The 24,753-nt window shown below is 40.6% G+C and overlaps 1 protein-coding gene and 1 pseudogene across 2 annotated transcripts; one reads left to right on the plus strand and one right to left on the minus strand.

Moving 5' to 3' along the window:
• The first annotated feature begins 3,644 nt into the window (after positions 1 to 3,644).
• Positions 3,645 to 24,540, plus strand: LOC126853863 (zinc finger protein ZIC 3-like). 2 transcript variants are annotated; one of them, XM_050599964.1, is made up of 4 exons: positions 3,645 to 4,084; positions 20,152 to 20,499; positions 22,229 to 22,372; positions 22,454 to 24,540. In XM_050599964.1, exons 2-4 carry the CDS (start codon positions 20,153 to 20,155, stop codon positions 23,697 to 23,699), a joined length of 1,737 nt encoding a protein of 578 aa, XP_050455921.1. In that variant the 5' UTR covers positions 3,645 to 4,084; position 20,152; the 3' UTR covers positions 23,700 to 24,540. The 2 variants fall into 2 exon arrangements, with proteins under 2 accessions (XP_050455921.1, XP_050455920.1); XM_050599963.1 differs by lacking the exon at positions 3,645 to 4,084 and having other exon boundaries at positions 18,578 to 20,499.
• LOC126854083 (uncharacterized) lies at positions 14,454 to 17,438 on the minus strand (annotated as a pseudogene).
• Positions 24,541 to 24,753: the final 213 nt, after the last annotated feature.

Raw genomic sequence — 24,753 nt, forward strand, 5'->3', positions numbered from 1 at the left:
TATATATAGGCCCGTATTATTCGAGTCGCGTATGCACGCATCCACCTGTTGCCCCTCCTTACCTCCCACCGCACGCATTAAAGACGCACGCACACGGCGCGCACGCCAGTGTACGTGGGACAGCCGTTTCCTGGAGGCACGATGAGTCCTAGCTCAAGTGGATGACGAAGGAAGAGGGGAGAGAAGGACGTAGAATGAGAAACCTCGTACGAGAAGAAAGAAACACGAGAAAAGAGAGAGGCGAAGAAGAGAAGGGGAAAAGAGAGAGAGGGTAAGAGAAAGAGAGGCGAACAAAGAAAGATTGACGAAGATATAGATACGGGGAGAAGCAAAGAAAGAGAGAGGGATAAAAAAGGATAACATCGAGCCGCCCCCAGCAGAGAACGCAGCCTCCGTAGCCTCATCCTGTCCCACGCCAGGACACGGTTTGCTCCGTCAAAGTTCTTTCCTCGGTGGTTTTCTCTTTACCAGAAGAACTGGTTACGAATAAAAAATATAAATATAAATATCTGCAAACTGTACTATATAATTTCAGATAATACTGACGCGATTACTTATTAAATATCTTAAGATTGCTTCTGGAAAGACCTTGCGTCGTAAGATAAAAAAGGAACCAATCTTTCAAGAGTATCTAAAAAATATAAATAGCGAGCAAGTCCCTGATTTCTTTTTCCTTTAATTTTATTATATCGTCAATTTTATATGTGAATCCATGTTTATTAGCAGAGCTCACAGCCCACGTGTTTCTTTTTCTCCCACGTTAAAATATATAGTCTACTCGATGTAAGATGCACGGATTGCTTTTTCGAAATAAAATTGATATAAAATGTATACATAATTATGAATATTGATGTGTATAATTCAATGAATGAAATATATTTTGAAATATTTTTTCACGCCATAAATTCGGAAGATTTTTTTTTAATATACACTTTTGCAATGTTAAAGTTAAAAAAAATAATTAATGATTATAAATAATAATCATATAATATTATGTAATTAATATTTGCATTAAAATACAAACGAGCGAATAAACATACATTTGAACACGCGTTGAATGTGGGTCAGATTTAAGCTCACGCGGTATCTAATTATCAAAATATGAAGTGTAGGAAAATTCCAAAGAGTCTCAAGTATGTTCTCTTAGCCAATGTTTAATCATTCTGTAATCACGAGATATCTGTAATTAAAAGATATCTCTTTCCGTTGTGCGAAAATATTTTGATTACTATTTAAAATTCTATTTATTTAAACTTATATATGATTGCCCAATATCTAATTAAATTTGCTGTAATATATATATATGTTATAAATTTTTGAAATTGCATTTGAAAATGCTATCACTTGATTCGACACATATATATAGCTATATAGTTTTTCAAGTATTGATCTTTAATTGAAACATCAGGATTTTAAAACAAAACTTATTGAAATATCTCACATAAAGATTATAGTTACATATAGATTATATATATATATAATATATTATATAATTTTTATTAACATAAATAATATCCTTTCTAGATTTGCGTGATTTAAACTGCTATAGATATCTCATCTTGTATCTGTTTCAATGATTTAACGAAGATGCATCAATAATAAAATTTATGATGATAAAATTAATCAAATGCATCTTTAAGTCGGCGTCAAATGATATTATCAAGACTTCGAAAATGTCAAAGGAGTCATCGAACCGGATTTTTATCAGAAAAAAAATTCCATAGAAAAGATTTAGATGATAGGTTCCGATATAATATCTTAGCTACGGTCCAAACGATAAAATTAATTGCAAGCGGCTTATTGTCCTTTTTCAAAAACGATCTCGGAGAGAGACCTTTGCAAGACGTAATCGATTCGTAACTTCATATAATTGACGAGAAATCTAGTTATCCGGTTGAGATTGTCAGCTGGTTCATCGCAAGTCCCAAAGGACAGTAATACGAGCTCTTTTTCGCCATCCCTGGTGACCTAATTGGGACCACCGTGATCGTGGCTGATCATTCACCAATCGTACCCTTAATTAACCAGATTTACTGCGGTAGGTCCTTTTATATTTTGGCAAATATACTAACAATAAGATCAAACTATTATTTAATTTCATTAAAACTATTTGTTTCCGGAAAGAAGGAGCTTTCACGATTTATTTTCGAATTGTCATTTTTAGAAATATATTTTTTTTGGGGGGGGGGGAAAGGAGGGGGAGAAAAATCCAATAAATTTTTTACACGTAAAATTGTTTAAACAATTCTCATACATTTTTCGTAAAATATTATTAATCCGTATACAAAGGACGGGCACGATTTCTTCCCATGAGTGGCGATTTAATTTTAACCCGCGCAGCAAATCTTTCGGGCTACCTTAAATCTTTCGCTCCGACTCACGGATCTCACGGCGAACGCATCGTGAATGCACGCGCCCAGCAGCGGGCGCATTACACGCACCGCAAGTGAAACGTATTCGAGGCAGGGGGCAGGTCTGCTTATGTCCTCTCGGGGTATATTAGGATGATTCTTCTTTTGCTTGCGCGATGTGTATTGCGAGTGTGTGCGCGTGTTGTATCTTACGTACGGACGCGGGAAGCCGATGTCCCTTTGTGGAGAGTATATGTGTGCATATGTATATGTGAATGCGTATCTGCGTGTACACGTGTGGGTCTCCCTGTGGGAGTCTCCGCAGCTTTCTTATTCCTTCCGTGCCCATCATCCGCCGAGACCGGCTGCGTGTATATATATATATATATATATATATATATATATATATATATATATATATATATATATATGCACGCACAAACGATTTTTGATCCAAAGATGGAATAAGGAAATATGAATAAGTGGATATATGAAGAAATAAATTAAATATTCCGCGAAAAATATTCATATTAATATCTTCATATTTGTCACTGAGATATTTATAGCAGCCTTGAAATATTTTTAATAACTACCTTATATTAATAGCGACTGTCATTATATTCTGAGTTTGACAGTCGTGGAACAGAAATCTATTTATGACTAAAATGTTCCAATCTTGTACTCGTTCACCTTGTACTCATTTCATATCTTCATTATCGATTCGACCTACAGAAAGTAATCTCGTATTTATATCGTTAGACGCGTTTAATTGTATCGTGACAAAGATTATACTAATCGTAATTAAACGTTATCTATAATTCTAAATATTGCATCTTCACACACAAAGCACGTGGCCTGTCATACGTATCTACTACCGGTCGAGAGCCGGCAAACACCTTCGTTCCTTCGTTGAGATCCGCGATAGAGGTAGGGGTTGAGAGTAACACGTGGTGGGAGATGTTTCGGCCGGGTTAAGTTAGACTGGAGCCCCCTCTCCTAGCGATGCGACGACCGCTACCCGGGGGCCCGGGGGGCCCACAAACATCGGCCCTGACGAAGGAATGAGAGAGACGATCGACTACGAAGGATGAGAGCAAACGGGCGAACAAGTGAACGGAGACCAGGATACCGATCCCTTGTGGCAAGAGAGAGAGAGAGAGAATAAGGCACAGGATGGGAGGGATTGAGAGAGAACCGATCGCGAGAGAGAGAGAATGATGGGGAGGAAAAAAAAGGAAAAAACGAACCGAAAACCCACACCAGAGCCGGGGACTCGTGAGGGACTTCTTCGTGGTCTCAGTTTGAATCGAGCATCCTTGGAAACCAGCGGTTCGATTCCAGACTTTCGACTTTACCATCGTGACTCACACATACTTTACATACTTTCTTCTTTTTCTTCTTGTGTTACTTACTCTTCGTCTTTCTTCGTTTCTTCTTTTCCTACCTCTCGGTGCTCGCACGTGTCTTGGAGAGAAGCGTAAAATTGCAGCCGCGAAACATCCACGTGACGTAAATATCTCGTTACTTGTGTCGCCAAGGAGCCGCGACGCGACCACGTGGAAGAGATTCTCACTTATCTCTTTGTAATCGGACACTAGTACATAGTGCGCAAATCGTTTTTTCTCTTCCCTGTGAGGTGAGGACACTGTGTCCCGAGGGATTTCTCCTCAACAGATATCTTGGATTTCGATGATTTGAAAAGAGGATCCGAAGAACCGGCTAATCCGCTATTGGTGAGTTACAAATTATTTCGCAAACGTGTAATTTCTCTGAATGAAAACCAATGTGACTTCTTCATAAGTTTTATTTGAAAATTTTCTCTTTAGCGAAAACTTCAACTCTCACAATTTCTTTTCTCGTGATAATAATCTAATGTAAATACCGATTTGTGAAGGCTGCATATTTACCTCGGATTTCTTCTCCAAGTTTTTTTTCTAAACCCATATGTGTTTTTATTCCATTATATCGTTCGCTCATCAAACACGGAATTTTTTTTTTTTTATTCTGTTTCCATTTTTCTGAATTTCTTGATTGTAAGAGTCATAATGACAATACTTTTAAAATATATATATTAAAAGCTAGAATTTAAGCGATTCAACGTTTGATCTGTCAAATTTAACCGACTGAAATTTAATGTTCTAATTATACTTCGATTTTTTATACATACGTAAATGCATTAAAAAACGGCAGGTTCTATATTCTTTATGATTTATAAAAGATATAGCATAAAGTAAACCATGAAAGTAGAATTTAATATTAAAATTGTAAAACTATAAATAATTTACATAAAAAAGCTAAAAAAGAAAAGAAAGAGATATGACATAAAGTTTATAAAAGTCTCGATACTACGGATCAGATCTCGAATTGACAAAATTCAATTTATATTATGAAGAAGACACATTTCTCAAAAGACTGGTTGAACGAGATCTTCGAGGCTGTCATCTCGCGCCAACTATAAGAAAGATTTGCTTTTTTCCTTCGTTTTTACTTTTTGTTCGACATACCGAAAACGATCCACAATTTATCGCGATCAAATTTTCGAGGAGAGCTATCGATCTCCCCGAGATTCCACGAAACGACAGCACCGGAAGACCTTTCAAACCAGTTTCCTAAACTCGCGGACGTGAGAAACGTTACGAAGGACGAATCGCCTTTACAAATTTTGCGAAAACTGACCAAAGACTTGCAGATTATAATACTCGTTTACCTTCCGATGTCGAATTACCGGTTATTTTGCAATATTCGCGTTAAGGATACAACACACGTCATTAAATTCGACAAGCATGCCAAATTGATTTTTGACAGTGTGCAATATCCGTGCTCGACATTCCTCGCAATTTCTCTTTAAAATGTCATTTTCTTCGACAAACAAACGCTTTCTTTGATGATATTTTTGCGCAATTGGAATTTCCCCGGAACAATCGATTTTAAATCGGATGATCTTTCAAATCGAAAGAAAAACGCAGCATTTTCCCCGCTTCGGGCGACAAAAATAGAGGGTGACAAACGTCGTCGCTGTCACGAGATTCGCCATAGCTTGACAGCCCGAGGGGAAAAACGATAGATAAAAGGAGAAAGTAAAGCGAGGACGGGATACCTTCTCGAGCAGGACCCCCGTAGCATTTTCGAATCTGCGGGAGGGAAGAAAGAGGGGTGGGCACGGTGTACCAGATCCCCTGGGATAAAGCGCACATGGTACCGGGGATGGGATTATCTCGGGTCAGGTACGAGAGGAGGTTCCGGAATCGAGATCCAGCGCATCGTGCCGCGCTAACAATGCACCCGCTGTGGATCACTGTTGATCCGCAGCGGATTCAATGAGATTGCGTAAAAATCTGTGCGTTTCATTCAGAGTGTGGGAGTCTGCGCGGAGGAATCCTCTTACTCGCATGAAAATATAAAAAGACCCTGACGTCAAAAGCGAGATGCGTCAACGTATTATTTTTTTTTTTTGTGTGTCCTGATCAACTAATTTAATAGAGTATCTTCTACGAAAATTTATTGACAAAAAACAGAACTGATATATATATATTAAAAAATTTGTCTACGTCAAAAATTTTGAGACTAGCATTTTTCAATAGCATCAATTCTTTAACGTATTATTTTCGAAATGGTCACATCTCGTTAGAGAGAGCGATGCGGTCGTTGGTCGAGCGCAGTGGTTAGAAAAAAATTCTGAGTCTTGTCGTAACGAATCATCCGACGTGCTGGTAGAAAGATCCCCGATCGGGTCCAGTCCCTAGAAATCTCCGCCTGGCGCGCGGCCGTTGACCGTGGCTCGTTCAAAAAAGAATCCAGAAAGACGATCACCTATGAACCGACCGGCGACCGTTACACGCTTTCCAGCTTCGACCGAGTCATTTTTCGAATTCGCCTAATCTCACCTAGACAATAGGCGCGGCGAACGCTCGCCTGGAAGCAGGACGAAACGTCCCGCTTCAGGATGCGCGTCGGAACCGGTATCCTGTCGCAGGATACCGTTGCCCGGGACATCCCGCGGATCTCGGGAAGGAAGAGGGATAACGGGGGCATGCGGAGGGAGTTGGAGAAAAGTTGGTAGGATCTATGAGAGGGTGCATATGTATGCGCACGTAGGGACACGATACGACGCCTTTGTGTCTCGCGCGCGAGGAGATTGTTCTATTGTTACGCGGCGAGACAGGTTTCATTTATGGTCACGTATGGTAATGACTCCGCGGAGAAGGCAGGAGAGAGTGACAGGCTCCCATAGGTCTTCGGGTCCCCGGGTGCAAGTGGGTAAACCGGGCAGGATGAGGAATCGCGCATCGGGGATACGCATATAAATTTGCATATTTTCGGCCCGCATCCTTCGACGCTCGGCCCACGTGGGAATCCACGGGCACCAACCGGTGGTGCGCCGTCAAGTTAGTTGTCCGGAGAATGACGAGCACTTTTAACGGTTTCTTTTGTCGTTCTGCAATTAAACATCTCGCTCCCGGCATTGCGACATTTGCAGACTCCGAGTTATAAATTGACGTAGATTTTTAATTATTTGTCAGAGTTTAATGCGAACGGAAAACGTGGAAAACGCGCAATTGCCGAAAAACAATGTTTCATTCTCTCGATTATGTATCCTTAGCATATCGGAACGAGGTCGGATAATTTTTTTTTTTTCCCGTTCCCTGGCGTTCCGAGTCGCGGCGCATTAATGATGCCGGAATCGCCCTATTTCGATCAAATACATTTGATAGGAAATTCCGATTACACCCGTTGCGTCCTGCAATATAGAGAGTTTTTGCAAACTGTCTGCGTCTCGTTTCAGTATATCTTGCGCATGTACCGAACCGGTGAACACGCCGCTTTTCGTAAACACCGACCGACGTAAGCACGAAGGATACTCAAAACATGCCATAAATGGAACAATGAGATGTTTTGGTTTCCGTCGGTCGATTCTCCTCTTTTTTTTCACAAAAACAGTCTCCGTAGGTCGTAGACGAGCACGCTCTATTGTGAGCTAATTTTCGGTTTGTACCTTTCGTTGCGCTCGTAGGTCGTTGGCGGTGAAAATCACATTGTCGGTGGCTAGTTTGGAATTTAAAGAGAACAATGAGCCGCCGGAGTTTAGAAACGCACAATTAGTAACGATGCGGGAAGACCCCCCCTGCTGCCAGACGATTTTTCTAACCCGCATGAATCCTAGACGAGCAGTCCGGTCATATCTGCCTTTTGTCATTCTCACCATGCATCAGATCCGCAGTATGTTTTGTCAACATCGACGTTCGCGATTGCAGCGAAATTTCAGGAAAATATTCTACACAACACTGCAATAGTGATCACGTTTTAAACGAATAAATCAATCAATAAATAATTAATCCGAAAAATGCTTTTAATGCCTCCAAGGAAGCGTGAAATAAGCGTCCTGTATTACTTGATTTTTTTTTTAAACGGCCGGTAATCGCGGCATTGCCCTCTCATTAATTTTGAAGCCGTAATTACGATTTCAATGCCTATGACTCGTGACTTTTCGTGTCGATTTCGTAACGAGGCGTCACCGAGACACGGACGCCGCTTGTGTTTTTAAGCCTCCTTTTCGTGCATGGTTAATGGCATGATTAAGTGACTCCTTCTCGGTTTTCTTCTCCGCGGCCGCTCGCGTCCTTCCACCAAGAACACGCCGATCCTTTTTTTTTTTTTATTTTTCTGAGGAACAAGGAAGGACTCGCGAAGGCAAGTGGCGAGGAGAAAGAGGAAAAAAGTGAGGCGGGGAGGGGGAGGGGGAGAGAGGAACGAGATCCTTCGTGTGTGGTCCTGCCGGAGTCCTCGGTCAACTCGTATAACCGAGGTGTCGCGTTGTGTGTGGTATGCTACGGTGTCTTACGTCTCGCGTCGAGACATACCATGCGAACCACCACCATAACTACGAAGAAGCCCCAGGACACTCCGTGCACATGTAGAGGAGCGACGACTTCCCGTGCGCATGTTTTGTTGCACGCGCGAACCCCCTAGAGAGATTCTGGAAAATCTCTCGTGCATTACGTTTCTCATCTCACTTCGTCGATATTCTCGAAACGTCGTTGTCACTTTCGACATCTGGAATTTTAGTGCGCGCTTCGTGAGTGTGCTGGTAGTAGCCTAAGCGAGTGTCATAAATATAGACCGGCATCGAGTTACAATGGATCTCTTTATAAAGCATTCTCACATTTATTAAAGCGAGCTACGTCATGCTGATAATATTTCGAACTTTCTGTGGATGCGAAGAATCTCCCGGATTCATCGAATTCCATACACATGTCGATTCCACGAATTCTTTAATTTGTAAATCATTAAGTTCGTAATAATAAAAATAATATTAAAATATTTTTAAATAAAAATAATAAAAATAATAATAAAAATATTTTTTCTTCTATCTTTATCGATAATCAGAAAACAAATATATTTTATAATTTTATAAATCTTTTATAAATTTTTATACAAGTATAATAATAATAATAAGTTCACGTAATCGTAATTTTATTAATGTTTTTGAAAAATGCCTCAGCCTTTATGCAGTACTACTATGATATAAAGATCGAAATTTTTTTTTATGTCGAAATATCTTTATCGTACATCTTGCACTCAAGCTTTCCTATTGTCCTGTCTTTTAATTCGTCGATTTAATCGCTTTTGTGAATCCATTTGCTCTCTAACAGGTGACACTTCGTTACATGTTGCTCAACTACGAGCATAATGCGGGCACTGTATTTGCGCTATTATTAGTAGAGCAATAGACTCGTTGAGAGATACTGAAGAGATCTTATGCAATACAATGTCGTCACATCTAAAATGATTTCCCTTATTTCTATTTGTATATATCACCAGTTATAATTGTTAAGCTTAGTTTTGAAATGCGACAAATTTTTATAAACAAATGTCTTCTATTTTAAAAAAAGTATAACTAGAATGAAAAAACGATAAATAAGTATGCACATAATTATACTTAGGTGAGTGATTAGTTAATTTATTAAAATTTCATCAATAATACATTTCTCTCTGACAATTAAATAGATCGGATTTGTTTTCTGATAATTGATATAAATTAATAATTCGGTATAATTTAGTATTTATTTATAAATACAACGTGCGTATTCAAACGCAAAGATACAATTAAGTGCGATTAAAAATTTGAAGATATTTTTCTGAGACTTTAAATAATTAATCGAATAACTTTATTTTGATCGAGTTCATTTTTGATCGCCAAATTAATATACTAATACGTATATTAATTTTTATTCGAATAATTAATGCTCTTTGTAGAAGACACCGATATTTGTATACAACACCGAAGTTTAAAAGTTATACACATTTTTCATAAAAGAGAAACATCTCGCCGATTCATTAAAACTTGAAACAATAGATTCGAACCTTTCAATAATAATGTTACATAACGATAATAAAGTAAATAAAATGTATTATACATGAAAGTACTGATAATAATCAATCGCAAAATTGAAAAGGAATTAATGATGGATGTATAAAATTCGCGGGAGAGGGGACCGCGTCTATTTTTGACCTCGCAGATCGTGTCATCGCAAGGCACGGCCTTATCCTTGGGATGGCAGAAAATGTAAAAAACGAAGGAAGGAAGAAAGGCTACGAAAAAGTACGCGACGCCGGCATTTATTCGATGTGGGAGGTCCTCGCCGACGGTTTCCCCGGCACAAAATGTTCGAATCATTTGTCAATGCGGTCCAGTTTAGCGATTCGTCTCACCAACACAAAATTCCACAGCGCGATGCTATGGGGTGTTGGCATAGTCTATACAGGGCGCTCCCTATCCTCCGATTTCTTTCATTCCGGATCCTGCTTCGCAGTCAGACCGCGCTGCCGAATGAGATCCTTCCGTGTCCCTTGTGGAACGGCTTTCTTTCTTGCGGTTTACCAGAGGTGTGAAATTCATGATTAATTATCGATTTTTCGAAGGCGGGTTGAGAACCGTGATTACCCACAGGGACTATGTCCTATATCCATATGTCGCGTGTAAAATTTGAGAATTTTTTTCGAAAATAAATAATTATATTCTTTTATCATTAGCATTTTTAATATTATATTGAATTTTAGAAATATTTTATAAAAATAACAATAAGTATACCGATCTCACCGTAGATAATGCACTCGCCGGAGAAGAATGCGCGACTCTAGACCTGACGTGTTCGTGTTTGCGAAAATATTCCTCCAACCTCCCGTGTAGCCATTCGCCGAGACATTCCTGTACGTCGTACAAACAGTGGAAAAGGGGAAAGGGACAGGGGAAGAGAGTTGGCAAATATTTTCCTTCCTATGTTACCGCACGCCGCGCGCTCTTTTCAGAAACTGTGAAACGCGCAAAGGTGAGATTCCCGATCGCGTGTCCCGATGGCCGAGCACTTATAACAACGCGGCGGGTTCGGAGGGACACGTTTTTGTAGATGCACCGGGATTTCGTGCGCCATTCTATTTATTTTTCACCTCGTGAACTTTCCATGGGACTTTACCAGGTTAAATTTTTCGGACAAGGTAAAGGCGCACATAAATCACACTGTGAATCATTGAACGAATCAATACTTCGTTTTACAAGGAAAAGAAATTCTGCAAAAAAAAAAGGAATTATTTATATAAGTATGGGTCTGTTAAGAATATTAAAAGAATAAAAAAAAATCGCTTCAGAGATTTAACTTAATCGCTTAAAGGAGAAGAAAGGCAAGCACGAGTCTATCTTTATTTATATGTCTTTTTTCCTTTTTAAGGAATTTTAATTCTATTATTTTAACTTTTCTTTCATCACATATAATTATAATATTTCATAATAATTCATAACTCTATTTAAATTTTATTTCTCTACTAAAAATCCTAAAACTGATATAATCACGATATATATCTTAAAAAAAAATAAATATTCCTTCTAAAAAATGTGTGTTTGATCACAATATTTTTACACAAGAATATTATTATACAATAATATTGTTATAATATCAGTTACGATATCAGTTTCTATCCGTCTCTTATCAATTTCTTTAAACAAGAAAACGGGTTTTTAGTTTGTTGACAATGTAATCAACATATCAAGACATATCTTAGGATATACTGCGAGAGATAATAGATTCTATTTACAAATTTATTGTTTCTATCTTGAGAATCTTATCGGGACATTAACATCTTCATGAATACGATGCTACTGTACGTCAATAAAGACTAGTATCTGTATAATGCAATAATGACGCCGATGTAAGATCGTCGTAAGATAGCGACTTAATGGCAGAATTATTTAATTGGCGTCTCTCGTTCTCTCGACAATAAGAGAACATTGCGTATCACGCACACGCACACAAAGATCGTCCTCGCGAGGAGAATGCAGGAAGAACGAGAGACCCCACGGCGGGAGGATTTAATCTTCAATTCCGAAAATCAACGTAATGTATTCCACCCTGAGGGGGCGGGGGGCAGAGGAGCGGGGATCCCTCTTACCCGGCTTAGGAGTGGATGGGTAGAGTAAGAGGATGGAGGGCAGGGTGCTCGCAACCTGTAATTTCAACGCGAACGGGCTAAGTCGTCGGTAATATGGGAGCCCGGAGCTGGTATAACGGCTCATTTCCATAATTCGTTCTTTAAGCATCATTTTTAATAGGCCCCTGGCGCCGTGCGAGCGGACCGTGCGGCGCTTCGCCGACGTCGTGCCCCGCGGGGGCGGGGGGGGGGAGCGGGGGCCTCTTCGTAGACCCTTACGGGGGAGATCTCCGTAATGTTTACACGACATCGGTCAAACTTCTGTCGTCCTTCGTCGTCGTTCGCATCGCGATAATGTCTTCATATATATATATATTCCCACGAGTATGAGACGTAATTTTCCTCTCTTATCGTTCCTTTCGTCGCCGACTGTTTACGATACATCGTAAAAAAAAATTTATAAAAAAAGGCGCACATTCAAGAAGCTCTTTATTGAAACTACAGAAGTTCGATAATGTACGATTTTGCAGCCTGTAATTTCCTGAAATCTTTTTCCTCCTCCGCTTCCTTATCGCATCGATGCACAGATGCTATCCCATTGTTTCTATTCTCCCGACCGAAGTAGCACCGATAACAATTGCTCTACATCAATTGCCCGTACCCCGAATTTCGTATGCTTGGGTTGCCTACAAAAAAAAAAAAAGAAAGAAAAAAAAAACGGAAGTACGGTACAACTCTCAAGACGAGGCGCGGCGAACAAGTGGTGCACCGTCTGCCAGCCTTATAAACCGGTCACATGACCGAGCAGGATCGACGAATCAACGTGTGGTAGTGCCACGAGGGATCGTCGAAAGATTACCAAGAGAAGCCGCGGGAGGAAGCGAGGGAGAGACCGATGGATAATACGTGTTACAGAGAGAGAGAGAGAGAGAGAGAGAGAGAGAAAGAGAGGAAAAGGAAGATGAAGCCGGAGCGAGATGAGAGAGTTCACTTCTTCCTCTCGGTAGCAAGGTTTCGAGTCGGCGCGGAGGTAGAGGACCCCCGTCGTGCTCTCCCGCTGCGACCGGTAGCCATCCTCCTGTCCCGTACGTAATGCGCATTACGTGTGTGAGTGCGTGGCACGACTCGCATCCGTGGGGAGCACACGCGTGTACCCAGGCCCGAGCCACGGCGCACGCCATCGCGATATTAATATTCCGTCTTTAAGCGCGGTAAATCAACGGAGAAACACGCACGTTCATCCTCGACATCGATCTTTGTTCCTAGCTTCGATAACTTCGGGGAATTTTTAAAGATTCCGGAAGAAAAACTCCTCCACGCTTTGAAATTGTACGGATTTTTGCACGGTGGACGAAGAGATTGCGCCTACCCGCACGACGTCGAAAGGAATTAATATACGTTGAAAATCGTATCGTCGCTTTATTCGACAGGATCGCTTCGGAAGAAGCCTCCTTGAAGAAGTTCACAAAGGAGTCTAGCTTCTCTCCGTATGTTTCTCTCACGGCACTCGAGACTATCGGCCGGTTCCGCGCCGCCGATGGGATTTCGAAAGAGTGGAAGATAAAAAAAAAAAAAAGGGCAAACTCTCTCTCCTCGACGCGACCCCTCTGGACTCCTCCCCCCAACAGCGCGACGAAATAAAAAGACGCGATGCCGCGCATGGATCGCGGGAATTTCAACCCCCGCTGTGAGCCAACGGTGGAGCTATGGAGTGGCTGTGCAACATGCAGGGGAGATCGAGCACCCCCTTCCTTCTTTTCCCCCCCCCCCCCCCCTCTCTCTCTCTCTCTTCGTTCGGACATATTTTTGTGATGCGAACCACACGCAAAGCGCCACGCGATCTATATATTCGGTTTCCCACCTCGTCGCCGCTGAAAGTGGTCTCTCGCTGAGCATGGGGCGATCCAATTTTCTTCTCAAGGTTTCCCTCGAAACGGCTTCCCGTGGGGAAACTTCTCTTCCCATCGACACGAAAAGCCTCTAAAGGTTAATGAATGTTTGACAGAAGAATTGTACTCGCGTTCGTTAAGGAATCATTCTGTCTATTCAACGTTCCATTAAACTCGATAGAAAAAGAAAAAGAGAAAAAAGAGAGAGAGAGAAAGGGAGGGAGGAAGCCATATATATATATATTTTTTTTTTTACTTTTATTAATTGAATTTACTCGTGCGCGAGGAATGCTTGAAAGAGTATCATCTTAAGAAAGTTCGATACTAAATAACGTTCAGTCTGTGTGCGCCAAATTTTACTACCGCGCAGCCAGCAGGAGCCTTAAACGTAACTTTAATTAAGGAGATATTCGGAATGTCGAAAGCAAATTATTAGTTGCGGCGGCGGCGTTAAACACGAAAAGGAGCGCCGTGTGGAGTTCTTTCCGCGAGAGAGGCGATTCAATTTTTCACAATCATCGTAAACAGAACCCGAGGAACGTAACGGCTACCGAAATGGTCGCCCCCGACTGGCGAGCCGGGGCCCATCGAAAGATCACGGGGCCCGATGGGTATCCCCAAGGGAAAGCGCAGGAATCAAATCTAAATGAAAGATCTGCGGGAGGGGGAAGAAGTGGTTGGCGAGGGGTGGCGGGGCGAAGGGAAATAAAATCTCTTTCGGCGTTTCACGGACGCATCATAAGCAGCGGTGGCGAAGGAAGAATAGCGGGAGGCAAGGGGGTTAAAGGGAAAAGAGAAGAGGGGCGGGGAGGGGGAATAGGACTATCTCTCTCCCGGATCTCAATCTAAAGACTCCAAACATATTTTCTCGAGTTTAGCGTCGGGCCCGGCTCTTCCATTGGCCGTCGTGGAATCTCCGTCTCGAGCCGTAATCTTCCCTCTCGTCCCTTTCTCCCATCTTTCTCTCTCTCACACGCATACGCACATATAGACATTCTCTCTCTCTCTCTCTCTCTCTCTCTCCTTTGCTCTCCCCTCTAGTCTCCGTCTCGATTTCTTCTACCTGTTCGCCGCGTTCCCCGAGATCAAAGCACGCCGACGCCAGCAGCCCGGTCCGTGGGGTGTCATCCGAGATGAAGGGTGGGAACCGGCGGTTGCAGGAAAGGTCAGGGGAGAGGGGGGGGGGAGAGAGAGAAGAAAAGGCGAGATGGGGCAGGAAAGGTGGCCATACAATATTCATTAACGTTAAGGTAAGGTCGCTGGGGGTACTTTTCTCGGAGGATGAATCAAGAACTGAATATCGTCTGATGCGTACCGGTATAAATTATAGCGTCCTGTGCGTGTATGTGAGATCGATCAAGGTCCTCAGATCGCATAATGACTTTACCTAAAAAAAAGAGCTAAAAATGCTTCGGGAAATGAGACCGATTCTCGCACGAAGTTTCATACATAAAAGCAAACGTTGAATTACATGTGTGTGTGTGTGTGTGTGTGTGTGAATGACTTTACATAAAATTATCGCGCGTGATATAATGTTCAAAAAAATATTTCTTGTATACATATATCGCAGATCTCTTTTTCGTGCCGCAACGACGACTAAGATTGTGAACGACACACCATAAAATTTATAAAACGCATACGAAATGAACGATGCGATACGATCGCTTAGGACGGACACACAACGCTAAAATTATTTTCCAAGTTAAGATCGCGCGGGACGAATAGCGTTCGTGTTTCTCAGTCGATCTTGCATTTTTTTCAACGTTTATCGATTGTCCGGCATCAGGTTTGTCTCGTCAGGGAAGATTATACGACCCCATCCTTCATTCTTTATCTTGTCACGCGAATTATCCAATTATTTACATACTAATTTAACGATAATTTCTTTGAAGAGTTTATTATTTAAAAAAAAATTATTCCATATATTTTCATATCTTTCTTAAGTTATTCTATCGGATTATCTCTTGCGAAATATTGCTGCGTGCTAAACGATAAAAGAATATATCTATATCTATATGATGGAGCAGCAATAAAAATTAATGCGTGAATACGCGATATTAAGCTGCAATATTAAAGTAATGGATGGGCGTCATTAAATTTGTGTTTATTCGGTTATCAAGCAGTTCATGTAAGAGGACCCCCTCAACAGTGTTATCGAGAAGTCAATACCGATAATGTCAGAATGCACGTTCTCTCACGTTTTTGAATAATTCATTCTCTTCATTTTTTCCCCCCTTTTTTTGAAGAAAAATAAATAATTCGCTTGCATTTTAATTTATATATCATAACATATTTAATTTAGAAATACCAATAGTAATTAAATGTCTAGTTTTCTTATAATCTCTTCTTTAATTATATTACGCTAAAATGCGATCGTTTTTCGGCGAGATTGAGAACCGTTCGCGTGGATAGCAACAGGTGGATCTTGATACCGATAAAAGTCTAAACTTGTTTACTTGAAACCGCCAGACATACGGATTCCAAGTCGCGACGAGATTAGATTGCCGTTCAATTAACACCCCGAAGAAGCGTCACTATTAAAAAGATATATCATTCGCGATATTTTCAGATAATCTACGAAAGAAGAATTCTCTTACGGAAAATCTTTCTCTTGTATATAATAATCTATTAAAAAATAAATAAATAAAAATAAGAGAAAATGTGATGATTAAAATAATTATTGTTCCGCCGTATTATCCTCGTGTTATAAATCAGACGATCGATGCGAACCGAACAAAGCTACAGCATAAAGGAGATTTCTTACGGATCATCGGATTCATCTTCCCTTTGTAATCGAAGAAAGTAGACGGATTTTGCCTCCGGTTTTTCTTCGCGAAGCGTCAGCCACGATCGCCTTCCACGGCATGAAAAACGGAACGAGGCTCGCGCGTCTGACTTTTCATGCGTGGAGAATGGACCATTATCTCTCGCGTGCGTGGTGTGCTTTTACGACATCTGTTATGTCTATAAGAAACGTATTTTCCTCCGGTGTAACTAAGTGGTCCTTATAAATATCGCTTTTGGCGTTACGATTTACAACGGGGAATTAAATACCTTAATTAATGGCGTCGTTAATAACATTGTGCACGTTTACGGCCTCGTTTGTAACTCGGCAAATAAACGAGAACAAGAATTGAACGTTCCGCTTTATCTAAATATAGAGATAAAATCTCCATTGTGCAAGATTAATAGGCATAAACATTCGAATAAATAAATTTTTTTAAATCGAAGATTTTAATAGCACTCGGAGTTTTTACTGTGTGCTGGATAATGATTTCAATATGCCACTAAGAATAAAAACAATATTCCCTTGACTTTTGCCTCAGTGACTGTTGTCAACATGTGGCTTCAAGAGATGTAGTGTCGGTCAAAGTCGTTTACGATTAAGCGCGTTAACTCCAAATATTTAGAGAATATTTTGAAAAATTGAGCCATGTTTACGAAAGTTTGGCCACCTATCGCGTTTACGAGATTACTCAGTGAATACAAGTGTTGTCGCGACAAATGATTCGTGACAAATCGAATTATACGGAATTTTTTCTCCACCGCATGACGCGATATTTCGCACCTTGATACATCGCGGATTAATAATAGCGTGTCAATCTCCTTTTTTGCATCGCGAATCTACGTCAAGAATAACGCACGATCGAGAGTAACGCAGGTTGGATATATCTATCAGACAGCATCTCGTAATGCCTAACAATCCGGCTGATCTCTGAGGTCACGTCATACACTCGAACGAGATCATCGCGATCGTCGTGTCGACACGCGCGCTCATCCAATTATGAATCGCGCCTTCACGGTCACATGTTGCTGTTCTTTATCTGCCCCGATATCTTCGCATCGATCGTCGATCGATCGATGCTTTTTTTTTTAATCGTCGTTTCTTTTAAGCGCCGCGCACGCGATCGTACATCGCCACCTCCCGTCCGTCTCGCCTTCTCCTCTTATCAATTGCGTCATCGCGCCAAGAACGTGTTCGAAGCACCACGTGACAGTGACCTTCGCGCGGATCGTCTTTCGAAACGGCGACAGACTTGGTCATTTCCTGATGACGAGGATCCCCTCCCATGGATCGGCCGTGGAAGCGGCCGACTATCATCCAGGGACGCTGTCGTCATTTTTCGCGCGAGAGCGCGTGATTTCGCCTCCGGGGAGAAATTATCCAGTCGGTCTTGTTGATTCAGCTTGCAGCCCACCAATTCACACCGACGTGCTAATACGCTAGATAACGCGTCACCAGTTGTGAGACAGAGAGAGAGAGAGAGAGAGAGAGAGATAACGAGCGAGATACGCGCGGACTTTGTTCCCACCCGCGCATCTTGTTGATCAGCAGCTATGTGGGACGAAATCAACGAATTCGGGGGATCGTGATTACACCGTGGGAGATGATCGAGCAATCTCCCCTTCTTCGCAGTACACCTGTCCTTTTCTTTCTTGTAGGTCAGCAGGGGTCAATCTTCATCTCGTCAACAGAATGTCTGCGAAATGAATCACAATTTTCAGCTTGCATAAAATTTCCATTTCGATTTCAATGAAATTTCTATACACGTAATTCTATATGCGTAATTTATTCTTATTATTCTGTTATATTTTTCCTAGAAATTTTTAAATATTATTTTTAACAATAATCTAAATCAGTCATCGCTATTAAATCGAATTTATTTTAATAAATGCTAAAATAATTTCTAAAAAACGGGATTATTTTTTGTGAAACATGTATTCTCTAGGCTAATTAGCCTATTTGTGGAAACGGCTTGATATTAGCTTTCGTTTGCTAAGACGACTGTATCAAGAAGGCCACTGACGAGTACGCGACAAACTGTTATCATTCCTCTCTTCTCTATATTAGTGATACTCATGGAGGGGCGCAATAAAGATGATTGCGCGACTATATATAAGCCTGCGCATCCGTCATCGCCATCAGTTCGATATTCCTCATGTTTCGTTTTGTTAGTAGCGTTCTTACAATATTTCAAGCGGGCTCTTATCTCGAGCGCTCGAGCGAAGATTGTCGAAGAAAGTGCGATAAATAAACGACTGCACTGATACGTAGTTCTTCCAACGTGTTATAAAGAGGGCGATCGCGCCAACTACAACTCAATCGGCAAAAGTTCATCGAGCTTCATCCCGAGCTCTGACCGCTGTTTTTTTTTTTTTTTCTCCATTCTTCGTCGTCTGCGACACGTCATCTTCGAGAGATCGCCGTTCCCGACGACTAAACGACAAACGATCGGAAAAAATGGGATTCTCTTAGCATCGATCGAACCGTTTAGCGTTCGCTGAATAAACGCGCATCTCGATTCGGAGGTCTTCTCAGCTGCTATCAGCGTTATTAACCTAATCCGTCAAAATAAGACGCGCGAAAACTATTTACGGGAGTGCGACGGCAGTGTTTTATGATTCGTTTACTACGGTTGTCCAGCCCAGTTATGTTCTCGATCAAGTACAGCAAGCAATTTCTCAGCTATCGTATACTCAAGTCCAACCGGTTCAAGTATATTTGACGATACGGACTCGGACTAAATAGAGGGTGCGCGCAAGGTGGTGTGTGTGTATCGTATCGCGAAACGGCTTGTCGTACCTACGGTGCTCAGGAAGGCAGAGAGGGTCGTGTCCCAGCAAGACCTGGAAAGTCTTGTATTCAAGTCCAATGGCCGGATCGCTTTTTACAGCGACGCGAGCTTGAGGAAGTACGTCGACGGCAACGGCGACGACGACCGCGACGACGTGACAGACCCGGTGCCATCGAAAATCGCTAGTGAGGCGAATCTTTCGAGGGCAAGGGGTGATACGAGTTTGAGGAAAAAAAAATTATTGCGAAAGAAATTGAATCGATAACAACGTACGATCTCCATTACCGAGGAGAGATTTTTATCAAAAACAGAGCATTAAAATTTGAAAAAACGAACGTGTGCGAAGGAAACACAAAAGCAGAAAAAAATCCAGTTGATAGCAAATCATTTTGTCGATAGAAAATCTTGAGGAAGATAATTAAAATTGACAATCAAGATTAAAATTTTTTCAAACCGGCTTATAAATAAAAAAGTGGCCATAATAGCTAACAATTTTCTTGTTAAGATAACTTTCAAACAGATAACTCAATAAAGATATCGAGAAAATAGTCATTAACGGTGTGTATTGTGAGTATACGAGAAATTGCGGAGGCTTTGAGCGAATTTATCTAGAGTAACGACATTGGTGGATGCGCTTATACATCAACTCGTGAAAGATCATTAGAGCGGCAGGATCAGAATAAGAAAGCGAGATCACGCGGAAATTCCTTCGAGAGGAACAGAGACTGTAATTTTTCACGGCAATTACACATATACACTCTTAAGTAAATACGCACGCATAATCGAGTCTACATAAAACGCGAATTAAAGGGCAATCACTAATTAAAGCGACGATCGAGCGAAATCTGCACGTCTTTGGCGAATAAAATCGCGGAAGGAGATGATTAAAAAAATGATTGTTTACGTCCCGGGCAGAATGCCAACTCACGTTGGTCCCTACGGCGCCGCTCGTTACCCGGGCACCCTGCTAGGAACTGCCCCGGGTTTTTACAGCTCGGTTTCCGGCTATACCACCAGCCCGGGTCCGAGCTATTACGGGAGCCTCAACGTCCAGCATCAACCAGGTCCGCTGGATCTTCCGATTTGGCCGCGAAGGATGCCGGCCGAGGAGGAACTGGGGGCCTCACCGGCCGCCGGGGTGTCCCCGGCTACCCTTGGCAACGGTGGTCCCCCGAGTCCGGCACACAGCGACTCGGACGCGTCCAGCTCGAGCTTGGAACTCGGTACCATCAGGACCGGCGAGAACGCCCAATTAAAGTGCAGGTAAGAGAAAGAAAAAGAGAAGGGAAAAGATGAAATTTTTGTTACACTTGTTGCGATAGATTCATTACAATTATGTGTCAAAAATTGTTGGATTAATTCGAACATCTATTTTTACAAATATATATATATATTTTTTTTATAAATTATCATTATATAAAAAATATATAACAAATATATTAAATTATAATTTATTTGTATAAATTTTATATATATATATATATATATATATATATATATATATAATTTTATCTAATCTAAAGAAATTTTATATTACGCGCTGTAAATTGTAACCAATGTGCTTCAGGCTTGTCTTTGTTATCATGGAATTATCGCATAGACGTATACTTTAGAGGCAATCAAATACGTCGTTCTCGATTTTTGCACTATGTCGTCGCAGACGTTCTCTTCTCGTTAGACGACGCTAATCTGTCTCTTGTCAATGTAGATGCACATATCTCTATGCGCGTGGCGCGTGCATACCGGTTACATCCAGTTTTCTGTATCTCGACTGATAGTCAGAAGTTTCTCTATTCGTCGTATACTGAGAAAATTCTAAAGTCCGTCTCGACGAGTATTCCTTTTATTATACAATGTCTTATTGCGAGATTAAGAGCTTTCGCGGAATTTAGATTCTCTTGCAATTTACTCTCGCGGGAGGAGGATGTGTGTCTCTAATGATAAACAGGTTTACAATCGACTTGGTTTATTATATCTAAAGTCTATGCGTCCTCAATAAAATTTATACTCGATGTAAGAACGGGCGATAGCGATTTCCGATAATGAACGAAAGAAGGAAATTATGCTGATACCGCAAAGACGAATCACTAAATATTTATAAATATTTTTTGTTACAACGTCGACTTTTCGAGTCCGTCGAGTGATATGGGTGTGAACGATATATCAAGTTCCAACTCTCTATTGACTTGATGTTATCACCAACAAAAAATAATTTATTATTATGGTTTCTCAGAGAACTCGATTATCGTGAAGACACTTTTTTCACGCGACAGACGCGTGAAAGCCGTAGCTTATCACGCAGCATATCATACTATAAATTTCGTACTCTAAGATCACAGTTTTTTAATTATATTTTAATTATATTTAAATTTCACTCGCAATTGATCCTCAAAGATATTTATTTCTATAAATTATTTATATTATATTTATTTTTTTATTATATGAGATTTATGTCAATTATATTTTTCGTCACACTTATTATTATTATATATATAATAATATATGGCACACATTATTTTAAAATCATATTAAAAACGCATTATTTATAACACCCATTATATAATATATAGAAAATATTGTAGCTACTTGTAAATAAAAAAAAAATTAAAGACGATAGCCGCCCCGGCCAATCAAATCTCTCTCGAAATTGCCTTGATCCACGACCTCCCGTGGACAATATCCGTGCCACTTAATTGGCGGAATTCGTTGTCGTTGACTGGAATAGTACCGAACATCGTGGTCTCCGTTACAATAAACTGATGTCAAACGGCGGCAATTGCAAAATGGCCGCAATTGATATCAATTGGTCGAGTCAGCGAGCATATTCGTGACGCAAATGATATTTCGATATTTCAGCACGTCGAAAGGCTGCATTCACTGCATCACACTTTCGATTAGTCATGATTCGCAATTTCGCAAAGATAAATTGGCAATTAAAAAAAAAATTGCACTTTAAAAGGACAGAGTTATAATATTTCTTTCTTTTTCTCAGATGGCATGATTGTGGTCGATGGTTCACATCCCTGGAACAACTTGCAGGACACGTTGCAAGGTTGCACGCTGCACCTGGTCCGCGGGGTCTCTTTTACTGTGGGTGGGAAGGATGCGCGAGAGGCGAGCGTGGGTTTAATGCGAGGTAAAATTCCTTCAAATATATTGATACATGTGAGAAAAATCGCTTTTGCATTCTTGACGAACATTTATCTACCTTTTACAGGTATAAGATGCTGGTCCACGTACGCACACACACGAACGAGAAGCCGCACCATTGCTTCCAGTGCGATAAGAGTTTCAGCAGAGCGGAGAACCTGAAGATCCACGCGCGTTCTCATACCGGCGAGCGTCCTTACGTCTGCCCCGTCGAAGGTTGTAATAAAGCCTATTCAAACTCCTCGGATAGATTTAAACACACTAGAACTCATGCCGTGGATAAGCCATACTGCTGTAAGGTTCCGGGTTGCTCGAAGAGGTACACCGATCCATCGTCGTTGAGAAAGCATGTCAAAACTTATCGCCATTATGTAAACAACAATGATAAGGTTCAAGAGAAGAGTTTTGATGATAGCAATGTTCAAGAGAAAACCAGATTTGACGTGAATTCGCCTGATAAACAGAGTAGCAGTACGTATTCCGAGTCAGATAAGAAAAATTCGAGCATCGAGAGCAGCATATCGGGTTCCAGTCCTAAGGCTAGCAACAGCTTTGAAGAACAGAAGAGTTTCGTCGAGTGGAACAACATGTATAATCTCCAGGAACAGCGAAAAGAACAGGAACAAATGACTCCACCAAAACCGTACGAGCAAGACGTGAAGATCTATCCAAGGATGTACGATGACAGTTATACTATACCAGATAGAATCCAAGTCAATCCCATGTACGCTTCCGGTAGCACCATCATCAAGGACTGCCCCGTGGTATCATCGCCTCACACAAGCCCCGGCCGAGTATCTGATCTAACGCCACGCATCGGGATGCAATCGACGCCCATCAAGACCGAGGAACCCATGGAGTGTAGCGTCACTAAAACTTCTACGGTCGACTACAGGAACATTGAGTCAATTGTCAATAGCACACCCTGCAAAAAGGAAAATACAATCAACTCTGATCCGGTAAGACACTCGGTGATCAAGCGGGCGGAGGATCTGAAGATGGAGATAGAGCAGACGCCTCTCAAGGAGGAACTCAAGGACGCCGCCGATTGTTGCTGCCGGCACAAGTGCTGCGTACACAGCAACGACAGCATCCTCCGGAAAACGAAAATTCTCTCGGATCTTATTCTCAAGACACAGAACCCGGTCTTTCGACACCTGCTGGATTCGATGGAGTTGCGATACGGGTTGGAGAACGTTTGGGGCAACATCATGGACACCGCCAATACATGCGGTCAGGATCTCAGAGTGAAGAACGAGAACGTCGCCGAGATGGAGCAAGATCTGCCATTAGATTTGACGATCAATAAATAATGAACGATCGATTGACAACGTACCAAAAAGCTCATAGTCGTCAGTGTTATGAATTATCTTCATTATATACGCGACAAAATACGAATTAATTGACATGTCGTAAATTTTACAGAAACAACAAATCGATGTCGTGATAATTCAATCGACAAAAAATGAAATTAATCCATCTTTGAAATGAAAATTGTTTCGATCAGACTGCGAAACCAAATATAATTATAATACTTTGTTTAATGCTTGTGTCTAATACTTAGTATTTAATATTATATAATGAGAATTGATCAGATGAAAGCAGTCAAAGATCGAATAAGAATTTGCTCAAACCATTTAAGCAGCTGTCTAGAAATGATTGTAATAATCGAAATATTAATCAGAAATAATCAGATCCTTAATCATTTTAATCGATATCTTAAAGATGATATTCCCAGTTTGTCAAAAGTTAGGCAGTATACTATAATATTGTATAGGTAACTGATTTAATAATGAAAGATAAACTGGTTATATGGCTGTAAATATATTTGAGACACACAGAGAAAAATGCGAAATAATTCGCTCCATTCGATAATTCGCTCGTTAAGATTGGAATCTAAAAGTTATGTTTTTCTTATATAATATAAAACCCTTATATAAAACAAATCATATCTCAACACTTTATGTAAACAAAATGTATGTGTATCATATGTATATAGAAATTTATATGTATGTGTATGGAGAGTCACACATACATAATTAAAAAGTGAAATGAATCTGGAAGGAAAGTGCCTTTCCTCTGCTATAAAAGCAGTACATGTTTATGATGTGAATTATTTCAATAAAAAAATACATTATTTATGTATTATATAAATATATTGTGTATTCGTTTTCTTTCCACGTGGCTAATTTTTTACATAATAGTTTATAATTGTTTTTCTTATCATTAATACTGATGAAATATATTTAGTAGAAAATTTTGTTATTTTATAAGATTAAAATTTTTTTTATTTTAATTACTTAACCGAGATTAATATAAAATATGTTTATAAAAAAGAGAGATTCTATGGATAAAAAACAATGATAT

Source organism: Cataglyphis hispanica, chromosome 13 (assembly GCF_021464435.1).
Source record: "Cataglyphis hispanica isolate Lineage 1 chromosome 13, ULB_Chis1_1.0, whole genome shotgun sequence".
In the NCBI taxonomy this organism is placed as follows: domain Eukaryota; kingdom Metazoa; phylum Arthropoda; class Insecta; order Hymenoptera; family Formicidae; genus Cataglyphis; species Cataglyphis hispanica.

Bases quoted from the DNA above. Each gene is read 5' to 3' on its own strand.
- LOC126853863 (XM_050599963.1), top strand. From the start codon at position 20,117: ATGATTAAAAAAATGATTGTTTACGTCCCGGGCAGAATGCCAACTCAC. The intron at 20,500-22,228 runs GTAAGAGAAAGA...TCTTTTTCTCAG, and splicing joins AACGCCCAATTAAAGTGCAG to ATGGCATGATTGTGGTCGAT. The intron at 22,373-22,453 runs GTAAAATTCCTT...TACCTTTTACAG, and splicing joins GAGCGTGGGTTTAATGCGAG to GTATAAGATGCTGGTCCACG.